We start from the raw sequence: 12,234 nt of genomic DNA on the forward strand, positions 1-12,234 counted from the left end.
TACGGTATATACTCAACCTGAGCTAAAATATTGAAAGGATCCATTATTAGTAGCCTTCTTAGCATAATAAACTCTAGAGCCAAAAAGCTTTGCATGTCTAGATAGTGGGCTAAGTATAGCCATGTCGGGTAAGTCTTGCTGAGTATTAGTATACTCAGGGTCTGTATTGAAAGTAAGGATCCATTATTAGTAGCTTTTTCAGCAAAATAAACTCCAGAGCCAAAAAGCTTTGCATGTCTAGATAGTCAGCTAAGTATACCCATGTCGGGTAAGTCTTGCTGATTATTAGTATACTCAGGGTCTGTATTGAAAGTAAGAATCCATTATTAGTAGCCTTTTCAACAAAATAAACTCCAGAGCCAAAAAGCTTTGCATGTCTAGATAGTGGATTAAGTATACCCATGTCGGGTAAGTTTTGCTGAGTATTAGTATACTCAGGGTCTATTGTTACCCTGTTTCAGGTGTAGCTGCTGCTGGTTGGAGCCAAAAAGTTTGGGGTTAGTAATTTAGACTTTTCCAACTTAATATTATCAAATGAACAAATGAGTGCACTGCCAAATAAAAAAGTCCATCGGCCAAATAATTTAATATATAAATTGAACAATATCTTGGTAGAATAATTTAATCTACAAAGTCAACAAAATGGCTTCACACGCGAACAATGTTGTATGAAGAGAATAAACGCTTCCATGTCACGCACAAATTATTCTTACCGGCGAACAAAATATAGCAACAAAGCAGACAAATAATTTAACATGATTAACAGATTTGTCTTACAAAATGAATAAAGTAACTTCACATGCAAACAAAGTAACATCAGACAAGGCGAATTTTTTTTTGATGCGGGAACAAAATTTTTATTGCTAGAAAAATAAAAAATGTTCTAGAATAATAACAATTTGTTTCAGGAATAAAAAAATTGTTTCAACAACAAATCCGATTAGATCACACGTGCGGGCCGGTTTTAGGACCAAAAAAATAGAATTCTATGGATGGTCTTTGCGATGGCTCCGCTCGGGGTCACCCGCGTAGCTCCGAACAACGCTCTGTAAAAGAAGCGCACGACTAAAAATAAAAATACAAACAATAGACTCACACGTCTTCATCCTAGTGGGCTAACCTCGTCCAAAATTGGGCCATCCTCTTTTCTACAGCCCAAGTATGCTACGCGTGGTTCCTCATCCATTCAGGTGATATAAAAGGATTTCCATCCCTCCATCTTCTTCCTGCCACCTCCACGCCGCCGACCTTCCACCTTAGCCGGTCGCTGCCGCCGCTGCGCCGCCGGCCTTCCACCTCGGAGGGTCGCTGCCGCTGCTGTGCCGCCCGCCCACCTATCGCCACGTCGACCTTCCACCCCGACCTCCTTCTTGCCCCGCTGCCGCCCACCGCCCATCGGGGTCCAGCCTCGGTCGGCCGGCGGCACACCCGCAACGCCGGCAAAACTGCCACCACCATCGGGCCGCCGCCGCCGCCTTTGACCTCCTGTCTACGGGCGTTGGCCATTAGAAATCCGGCAACCTGAAACCCTAATCCCACCACCTCGACCACCACCGTACCCCGGCCATTGGCGACCATGCTAGCAGCCGCTCCCCTCACCTTTCACCCCGGTGGCCGCTCCACCCCCTCCCCTCCTCCCCTCTCGCCGCGGATATACATTGCGCGGGCTACAATATGCCGATCCATCACCTGAAGCATGTGCATGGGCTGAAATAAATAATTTGCCCACTAATTAACTTTTTTTGAGAGAGTGCCCACTAATTAGCTTGCTGTATGCAGCGGCAGCTTGTAGCTTTTAGCCCACGGTTGGGAAGCGTGCGCATACAAATTTTCTATTTCTATTCCTTGCTAATGCTAAGTTGGATACTTTCCATCTTATTTCTATTCCTCTATTTTTCTTTCCTTTCAATTGTTATTTCCTTTCCTTTTTCATTCGTTGTATTTATATTTTTTTATTATTCCTCTTTATTTCTTTCTATTCTAGACCTCATATATAAACTTGTTCGCAATGTTAAATTTTTTGTTGGCTTCATGGACTAAATTGTTCGGCCTTGTTGACTTATTTGTTCGTGATTCTTTTTATTATTTACCATATACAATCAAATGTTTGTGATGTTCAATGTTTTGTTCGTTGTACTTAATTATTTGTTTGTTATGTTTGATTTTTTGTTCATAAAAATAAGTACTTGTTCGTACTGTTAAAATATTTGTTTCTAGTAGATGAAACTAATTATTTAATATTAAAAAATAATTTTACAAAATATCAATGCAAATATAGACAAGTGTGGTCTTGTTTTGAACATCTTGTCATAAAAAAATAGTGATGCAATTGAAATTTAAGCTAGATACTCGGTTTAATAGTTATAACATTTTTCAATTTTGGATCTGCATGCAAGTGGATGATGTCAGCATTGTTGCCTACTTCTGCATGCATGTACAGTTTCCCTATTCTATTTAACTGGCAACATGCATGCTAACAGGCCTAATGTAGGCCCAAAATCACATCCGCACTCATAGGAATTAAATTGTGCCCTTCCTTCGGGTGATGGTTGGCGGAATCATCACCTGAAGCATGCCTAATCGCTCTCCTCCCGTCTCCCGCATCGCGACAAGCGGCGCGCCGAAGGAAGATAGGCTGTTGACGGGTCTTCTGTGACCCGTCGACTCTAACCAGGGCGCGCGTGACTCCTAGCATTCGCAAAGTGTTTTTTTTAGGGTCAGTTGGATTCATGCCACTACAATTTCATGAAGTTGGATTTCATGTTGAAATCCATGCCATTGAGTGGCATGATTTTCAACGTGAAACCCAATTTCACGGAGTTGTGGTGGCATGAATCGAATTTTCCTTTTTTTTAGTATTGGGGGGGGGGGGGGGTTGGGAGACATATATTCTGTAACTGGGCCATAATGCCCACTGTTGACATAGCCCATTATAGCCAACACACTGACGGGTCACGGCCCATTTCAGTACGCAAAAATGACACGCCGTACTAGGATCTTCGCACGGCCGGCGCGGATCGCGGCCGAGACTGCTCTTGGCTGCTGAACGCGGCGGCGCCACGGTGGCGAGCGAGCGGTCCCATGAACTCAGCGATAACGAGGGCTTCGTCATGCAAGGCCGGAGCGCTAATCAACCGTATCCCCTCCTCGCCGTGGTCCTCCTCTGCCCTGGCCCCCGTCTGTCCCCAACGGCCAGCCATGTGGCCACTTCGCTGCCCTCTCGTGGCCCCATGTGGGGTCCTTCCCCGCTCTCCTCTTATCTCGCCATATCATGCTCTTCTCCTCCTCCAGTCCTCCTCCTGAGCTCTTAATACTAACTTGTTAATCCTGCAACTGGGAGGCCCTGCTCGCGATTCCTTCGACATTACAGCATGAAACAAGCGGCCCCGATTACTTAATGGAACTTGGCAGTCTCTGTTATGGATTAATCATGCACGTATCCAGCATGGAGCTCTATCTATCTTCTATCCCAACATGCATGGCGTGGCGCCCGCCGGATTGTCAATGCTTTGACATGGTGCATGAACGCCATGTGATGGTGATGAGCTCAGCTCTAGCTAGCGCTAGGATCGGAGGGCCGCCGGCCGGGCCGGGCAATCACCGCCCTATATTCCCTGCCAACGACCATCATTCCGATCATTCCCTGCCATGATTGTACCATCAGCCCCCGGCCCCGCTTCAATTCTCCTGCTAGCTAGCTCTTATTTAAGCCGTACCTGATGCCGGTCGTGGTCGAAACAGTCCATCAACAATATCGTACTCCGATCCGATCCTCCATCGAGATAGACTACAGATCGTTCCTAGCTTCTCTAATAGCCTGTTAGTTCGTCCTAGATCCTCAGCTCATCTCATCAGGTGCCATCGCTAGCTAGCTGCCAACAAAGATAGCTAGATGGGCAGCGCCGCGGCGGCGATGCTGCTCAGGTCCGTCGCCGTCCTCGCGCTCCTCTCCATGTCGGCGACGGCGGCGGCGGCGCAGAACAGCGGGACGGCGACGTTCTACGGCGGCAGGGACGGTTCCGGGACGATGGGTACGCTATGAATTACCTTCTAAGTATTTATATATATGTACGCACCATGTTGCCGCCGGCGGGCCTCACCACGATCGCTCTCACGCATTAATTATTTGCATAGTAACAGCAGCAGCTACCAGCTGACGATTGATCGATCGATCGATACCCTGTTTGATTTGCAGGCGGCGCGTGCGGGTACGACAACCTGTACAACCAGGGGTACGGCGTGCTGAACGCGGCGCTGAGCCAGGTGCTGTTCAACGACGGCGCGTCGTGCGGCCAGTGCTACACCATCACCTGCGACACCACCAAGTCCGACTGGTGCAAGCCCGGCACCTCCGTCACCGTCACCGCCACCAACCTGTGCCCGCCCAACTACGCCATCACCACCAACGGCGGCGGCTGGTGCAACCCGCCGCGCCCCCACTTCGACATGTCGCAGCCGGCGTGGGAGCACATCGGCATCTACCGCGCCGGCATCATCCCCGTCCTCTACCAGCGGTACGCATTACATTATTCGTGCGCAATTGTGATCCCCATTACTCTTGCAAAGCAACGCAATGTACACATGCATGAACATCATCTCATCTGCTGGCGCGTGCGTGCAGGGTGCCGTGCACGAGGCAGGGAGGGGTGAGGTTCACCATCACCGGCTTCAACTACTTCCAGCTGGTGCTCATCACCAACGTCGCCGGCAGCGGCTCCATCCGGTCCATGTCGGTGAAGGGCGCCAGCACCGGGTGGATCGCCATGACGCGCAACTGGGGCGCGCTGTGGCAGTGCAGCTCGGCGCTCGTCGGCGAGCCGCTCTCCTTCATGGTCACCTCCACCGGCGGCCAGACGCTGTACATGTACAACATCGCGCCGGCGTGGTGGACCTTCGGCATGACCTTCACCAGCAACTACCAGTTCGCCTACTAGCTAGTTAGTTTTGTTCATGGCGCATAATTGCATGTGCGTGTGCCCTGGCCGATCTGGGACTAATAAATTAATTATTATAATAATTACATCAGTTGACTTGATGCATGGCGGTGTGCGTGTAATGTTTGTGTGGGTTGATCTGGGATTTTGATCTGCAATCACATTTTGTCGAGTTTTGTTTCTACTACACCTGTACATGTATGTACATGGATTTGTTGTCTGTTGATATTATACTATTGTTTTTTCCACTTTGACTTAGACCTGCGAATTTTATCAGAACTTCCCTATATAGTAACTCATTTGACAGCAACTAACCGTTTCTTTTCTGAAACCCCTGCTTGTGCGTGTGTAAACCAGTCTAACATTATTACAATTTACAAATGCATGAGAAACCTAATTGACAGCACGCTATTATTGCTTTTTTAAAAGTACTCCTTGAGCATGTGATGCACCAAAAAGTCAGAAACCTACACAAGCAGTTAATAAACTCCAAAAGAATGGCCCCCATGAGATGCTGACTATGAGTGATCATCTGGCATGAGGACAGAGACAGCATTTTGTTTTCAATGGAAATATATATACAGAGCAATTATTAGTTCCTTGGTACATGGGTGTGGTTAATTTTAATTTCATTTTCTGAGGAGTGGGAATGTTAACTAGTCTACATATAGGATTTAATTTGTCTCTGGAGATGTAGGTTTGAAATTTAAATGAGTGTAAGTTATTATTAGCTTTATTTCCTATAACTTGCACTAGCTTGTAGGAACAGGACCTAATATCAAGACCATTTCTTTGTTTTGTTTTTGTCAAAGAAACTACATGCCTATTTGACAATTCAACCTCTAGGCACATGCAACAATAATTTCTAGAGCTGGCAACTCTGTAAGGAAATATTTCTTTTAATTTCAGCAGAATCTATTTCAAAAAGAAAACTTTATTCACCTATATTGTCTGCATTGTATTCGCAAAGTCTAGTAAAATTATTATACTACATATTTTAACATTCTACCATAAAATGCCACGTGCATTATTCAAAACAAATCATTCGACCAATATCCAAAAATATATTGCAGTTATGGTTACATCTAAAATGTATTTTGTCATACAAGGATAGCGGTTTGTTGACTCAACAATATGATGAATATCCATTGATTCATCTGTATAGATTACATGTATATATGTAAGACTCAACTAACACAATATTTGAAAACATTAGGAAACTATTATAAGAGAAATTAAATAAAATACACATTAAGGTCGAAATTTGAAATTATACATGGCGCGCACCTCCTCTTGCAGTCGGGGCATCACCTAGGGCAGATGCTAGTCAGGCGGTCACCAAGGATGCAATGGCAAGTTGAGCTAGCTCCCGTAAAAAACCAGGAGCACGCACGCACTTGCCATTCGACCGAATTGCAAGAAATGGCGGATCAGGAAACAAAGCGCTCTGCTTCTTGCAATGCAGGTGTTAGTAGTAGAAGTTCTGGTTGGTGGTGTAGGTCTCGCCGAACTTCCACCACGCCGGTGCGACGTTGATGAACTGAATGTACTGCCCGCCGCTGCTGGTCACGGCGAAGCTGAGCCCCTGGCCGACGAGCCCTGCTTGTGCCTGCCAGTTGGCGCCCCAGTTCCTGGACATCTGGATCCACCCCGTCTTGTCCCCCTTGACCCAGGCGGCGCCCACGGAGCCGCTGCCGCTGAGGTTCTGGATGTTGACGAGCAGGAAGTAGTTGGAGCCGGCGAGGCTGAAGCGCACGCCGCCGCTGCGCCAGCACTTGACCTGCTGGTACAGCACCGGGATGACGCCGGCCTGGTAGACGCCAATGTTCTCAAACGCCGGCTGCGACATGTCGAAGTGGGGGCGCCCCGGGCCGCACCACCCGCCGTTGGAAAGCCCGTAGTTGGGCGGGCAGAGGTTGGTGGCCGACACGGTGACGCTGTTGCCGGGCTTGCAGTACTGGCCGCCCGAGCGTGACCCGTCGCAGGTGATGAGGTAGCACTGGCCGCAGGACGCGCCGTCGTTGAAGAGCGTCTGGCTCAGCGCCGCGTTGTTGATGCCGTACCCGGCGTTGTACAGGTTGCCGTACCCGCACGCGCCACCTACATTACATAGTAGTACATGCATTGGATCAGCCGTGTAAGCAAAATGTGCACACAGAATCTTTCTTGTACAGAAATGGGACGCATCACGCATGGAAGCTAGTAAGGCAGCTGCTTACCCATGGTGCCGGAGCCGTCGGCACCGCCGTAGTTCGTGGCGGTGCCCTGAGACCAGTCGGCGGCGGCGAGCGCGAGGCACACCGCAAGGACTGTGCACAGGATCAGGGACTTGGCCGTATCCATGGACGTCAATGCAGTTATGCAGAGGTGTAGCTGCAGAGACCGATCGAGATGGAAATGGGGGCAGACGAGGAGCTAGGCTGGGTAATGGAGGCCAACTGCTTCTGACTGAGCTTGAGGGATGAGATGCATGGCGTCGGAGAGGCTCGTGCTTAAATAGGGATCGAAGAAGAATGGGGCTAGCCGATAGAGCAGGCGTTTGTTAATCACAATAGGCAGGGGATTAGGGGAATAATGGTCTTGCCGTGTGTCAGAACGCAGGAAATCCGTGTTCCATCCAGGCACATGGATGCAGATGATGCATCATCATGCACCGCTACGATCTGGAGGCGATGACTTACCTGCTATCGATGCTAACCTCCGAGGCCTCTGACTTTGGCGTCGGAGTTTAACTCGTCTTCCTCTCCATCAAGCTAGAAAGATTCGCGCGGCAACGAACTCAACTAACTGCAGTTGCGTCGTCCAGATTAGTCGTTGAAACCCTGCCCTTCGCATGTTCTGTGGTTTCTGAAGACCGGTCGAGCAACCGATCAAGAATGTGAACACTCGTTGCTTGGTTAGTTCATTCCAAGCGGCAAGCTATTTGATTATTCATTATCTTGTGATGAAAAAACACACACAATTAAACGTATCCTCATCAGTCTGCCGGCGGAAATGCGGAGAAAAGATGACGGCGGCACATACAGATTCAGCGCCCACGACGTGCCAGTTGTAATGACATGTCGGTTGGGAGTTTCAAATGTACTACGATCGAGGCAGCAAGTTTTCTACACGTACGATGGCAAGACTACTAGTATATGGCCTGCTGAAACAGCAGAGGGAATGGCCCAAGTTCAACGAACTCAACCGTCTCTCTATGGGAACTAAATAAAACAAAATTTAAACACCACCGGCACATTTTCAACTTCGTTCGCATATATGAATTCACCAACACTTTAACAGAGGGCTCGTATTTCTGCGCTGAACTTCCCCCATGGGATCACTGCAGCATGTTGTGTCAGATAGATTGCGGATCTCCCTTGATTTCCTCTTGCTCTGGGTGGAAAGCTGAAGCACATGATCACGGCACGGTTAGTCCAACTTGGTAGTTAAGGTACATGACTGGATCAGCACTTGCTAAATTAAAAACCCTAAAATGGAAAAAACTCCAGAGAACTCCTTGATGTAATATAATAATTTTCTTTTGGATGTAGTGCAATACACTGCACGCGAAGCCTGTTCCATACTACTGGCATGGTGATAATAACATCCCTACATTGACTTAAACATTTCAATGGTTACCAATTCAATCCTTCTCGAATCATATTGTTTGTCCGAAGTGATCAAGCAGCGTCCCTAGCTAACAAATCATGCATGTGTCCACCCAATCTAAACTAGCTTAGCTGAAATTTTCAAAATAGTGTGGGCATATAAATAGTACGAAACAAAATCATCCAAACTGGTGGAGAAAGTTTGTTAGTACTATCCGAATTTAAAAGAACTCTTGTAATTTTTTCTATGAGCTCATATCTCTATAATAAAACGATAAACATATTTCAAACACCACTGGCTTATTATCTGGAGAAATCCATTTGCATAATACTACTCATATTATTATTGCCCCTTACAGTTTCTACATCTTACTGTATAAAATTGCTTTGTTTAATATGAGACCCGTAATTCTGTGATAAACTTTTCCTATACGACAAGGAAGAACCTCCACTCTTACCTCTGTCCTCTTTCTTCGAAGCGTGAAAAGCACAACCATATATACATGTTGTGTCAGATTATTAATCTTCCCTGATTTTTCTTGGACTAGCTATAAGTCGAAAACATAAGCACATGATCAAATGATTTAGTCTAACTTGGTAATCAAGGCACATGATTGGTTTAGTACTTATTAGCCAAATAAATATCATACATTAGAGATATGTCCAACACACTCTAGTTAAGCTCCAAAAATGAACCTTTTTGTTATTAAGTGTGGGTTCAGGGTACAATGCATTTTGTGATGTAATTCAATACAGAATCCTGTTCAATCAATGATCGCAAAGTACATGATTATTGCAATATCATCCAAACGTTGACTTTTCGTATTGCAATGATTTATTCACAAGCTCAAAGATTTCTCTTTTTTTCATACAGATGGTCAAACTACTCCCATAAGTAACCACATCAGCTCCATCCCAATCTCGACTGGCATATTGTGGCAAGTCAATCTAAATTGGTAGTTCAGCTAGGTGGTTAAACCTACTGGATATGATTAAGCACCATGAAACATTCATAACTAGATCATGACCTACATGAATATTAAACTTCATGTGTCGGTGTACTTCTCGAGTTTCCACCACCTAAGTTTCTCTTGAACTCAAATTGTAGCTACTAGCCTATCAATCCATGCTCCCCACTGCCAGAAAAACTGGCATTTGTACCAGGGGGAACCCCCTGTTAGTACCGGTTTTCTGCCCGGTATCACCCCATCGGTACTAAACGCGCCTGCGTTTAGTACCGGCCGGGCTGACCGGTACTAAAAGCGCAGTTTAGTACTGGTTGGTAATACTAACCGGTACTAAACTGCCTGCCACGTTCCAGCTCCCGGCGCGGCAGCTTAGTACCGGTTGGTTATGGTTTTTGGTTTGTTTTCTTTTAATTATATTTCTCCTCTTTTCATTTTAGTTTTAGTTAATTAGTATTCATATTTCGTAGCCATTTGTGTATTTGCATTCGTATCTACAATTATATATACATATTATATTGATATACACTTCATTAATTATAAGTACTTATATTAGTAATTAGGAGTACAAAAATATTTACAAGTATCCATGATCATTAGTTTTTTTCCGACAAGTATCCAAAAAGGAGAATAATACTAGTCGTCGTCGTAGTCATTGTTGTCGCCCCCGCGGTTGTTTCTATCAAGTCGACCCACGCTTATCCTTTGATCCGAATAAAATTCTCCTTTTCGATTTATGACCTCATCTAGCAGGAATCCACAGAGTGATTCTTGAATTGCCCTGATTCTTTCTGGTTCGATGAGGTCCTCCTTCATACACCAAATATGTCAAGTGCAAACACCAAAATTTTCTATTAGTACCTCCATGGAATTAAATGAAAGAAATTGTTATATATTAATGTAACACGTACATCGAATTGTTGTTGTGTCATCCTCTTGGTGGAGGAGCAAAAACCCTGTATGGCTGTATGTGCTCACATACATAGTAACCACATAGGTTGGTTCCTTGCTTCTGTCTGAAACACTATATATAGATGTGGGTTATGAAATATTCATGACGTTTAGTGAAATCACAGTAGATGCGCGATATGTATCCGTACCGGAAAGTCAGTTTTGATATAAAGATCAGAAGGCGGTGTCGCAACCCCTATGTGATTACGGATAAACCGAGCCCATGTGCTTTGAAGGATGTCTATGAGAGATTGATAGTCTTCTTTTGGTCTCCGCAAGGAGTCGAACACCACAACTCGGGACCGATCGATTTCGATAGAGAGCAAGATCCAGTGGAAGCTGTTGAAATTGAAGTGATGAAAAGAAGTTAAAGGACTCACTTAAATTTGTACGATAAATTGAAGTGATGTAAAAAGTTAAAGGATCATTCGAAGTTGTACGGCAATAGAATGAATGTGCAAGCGTGCTGCCTATCCATGGCCATGAATATAATATTCTTGGTGCGATTTGTCCATTTGTGTACCGACTCTTCATTTACGACATGTGGATCAATGAAACCAATGTTGTAGATCCCCTTTTTTCGGCATTCTTGCACCTTCATCCTACACGATTAGAAATACAAGGACGGGATGAGAAACCACAGACTTAGTATAGCTAGAGAGTATAGAAATGAGAGAGAAAACACTTACATGCAGAATGTACTGAGGAGGGACTTGTCTAGAGCATCTTGATGGTATAGATCCCATAGATTTTCAAGTTCAATCCATACATCGTCCATCCCCCGATGGAAATGACTATCTTTAATGCGAGCAGCGAACATAACATTTCCCTCTAAAGAATATTTCATGTACTAGTTATGCAACTCACGCATTCTCGTTGGTAGCATGTCAATCAACTCTGGCCACATAAGAGGTTGTCCCAGTACAAATGGTTTTCTGCCTGCTCCTTCATGAACGGGGACCTTTTCTTTCCCTTCCAGCTGAGCTTTTGTGAGCCCGGTTTCAGCCGCAAACTGTGCAAGTGGTTCATCCTCTTTTGAAAGGACCTTGTGATCGGGTACACTTTGTTTGGGTTGTTTGTCGAGCTGGGGGACTTGGTTGTACTTCCGATTACTCTTCTTCTCCCATGATTTTGTAATCGAGCGGTCGTAATCCGACATCAGTGGAGGCTTTGGTTGGCACATCATGGATAGAAAGAATTTCTTCGCTGCTGGATCCACTGGTTCCTTTGGCGGAGGCTTCTTTGGCTTCAACTGCTTGCGCATGTCTTCTTGCACCCAAGCAGTCAATTCCGCTGGAGTCATTTCGTAACCTGACTTCTCTGGCGCGGGCTTCTCTTTCTTCTTTCGTGCTTGGGTCTTCTTCGGCCTTGGAGGTGGCGGTGGTGGCACCCAAGCAGATTTCTTCTCCTTTGCGGGGGGAGGAGATGGCGGAGGCGGACTAACACTGGGCTCCCCAGAAGCGGCCGGTGATGGCGATGGACTAACGCTGGGGTTCTGGGCAGCGGCCGGTGATGGTGGATCCACACTGGGCCTCGGAGACCTTTGAGCAGCTGGCGGTGACCTCGGAGACGGGCTAGAATCCCTTCCTGCAATTCTTATGTACTGTTTCTTCCAACAGATCCAAGTGTGGAGGGCCTGTCCTAACTCCTCTTCTCCATCGCCTCTAGGGATCTCGAGGTCGAGGTCTTCCCATCCATTCTCGACACGGTCAACCATGACTCTAGCATATCCTTCTAGGATCGCCATGCCATGGATTGTCCCGCCTTGAACGGGGACTTCAGCAATCCCGTGAG

General features: G+C 46.1%; 2 protein-coding genes across 2 annotated transcripts; one reads left to right on the top strand and one right to left on the bottom strand.

Annotated features, from left to right (window-relative positions):
• Positions 1 to 3,658: 3,658 nt before the first annotated feature.
• On the top strand, positions 3,659 to 5,110 carry LOC120650948 (expansin-A28-like). Its single transcript, XM_039928259.1, has 3 exons — positions 3,659 to 4,031; positions 4,196 to 4,514; positions 4,622 to 5,110. Exons 1-3 carry the CDS (start codon positions 3,893 to 3,895, stop codon positions 4,932 to 4,934), a joined length of 771 nt encoding a protein of 256 aa, XP_039784193.1. The 5' UTR covers positions 3,659 to 3,892; the 3' UTR covers positions 4,935 to 5,110.
• A 941-nt stretch (positions 5,111 to 6,051) lies between these two features.
• Positions 6,052 to 7,393, bottom strand: LOC120648612 (expansin-A31-like). The gene is made up of 2 exons (XM_039925340.1): positions 7,154 to 7,393; positions 6,052 to 7,034 (listed from the first exon to the last, which is right to left on the bottom strand). The coding sequence occupies exons 1-2, from the start codon at positions 7,275 to 7,277 to the stop codon at positions 6,403 to 6,405; spliced, it is 756 nt and encodes a 251-aa protein (XP_039781274.1). The 5' UTR covers positions 7,278 to 7,393; the 3' UTR covers positions 6,052 to 6,402.
• Positions 7,394 to 12,234: the final 4,841 nt, after the last annotated feature.

The sequence above is a fragment of the Panicum virgatum genome, chromosome 9K (genome assembly GCF_016808335.1).
Source record: "Panicum virgatum strain AP13 chromosome 9K, P.virgatum_v5, whole genome shotgun sequence".
In the NCBI taxonomy this organism is placed as follows: domain Eukaryota; kingdom Viridiplantae; phylum Streptophyta; class Magnoliopsida; order Poales; family Poaceae; genus Panicum; species Panicum virgatum.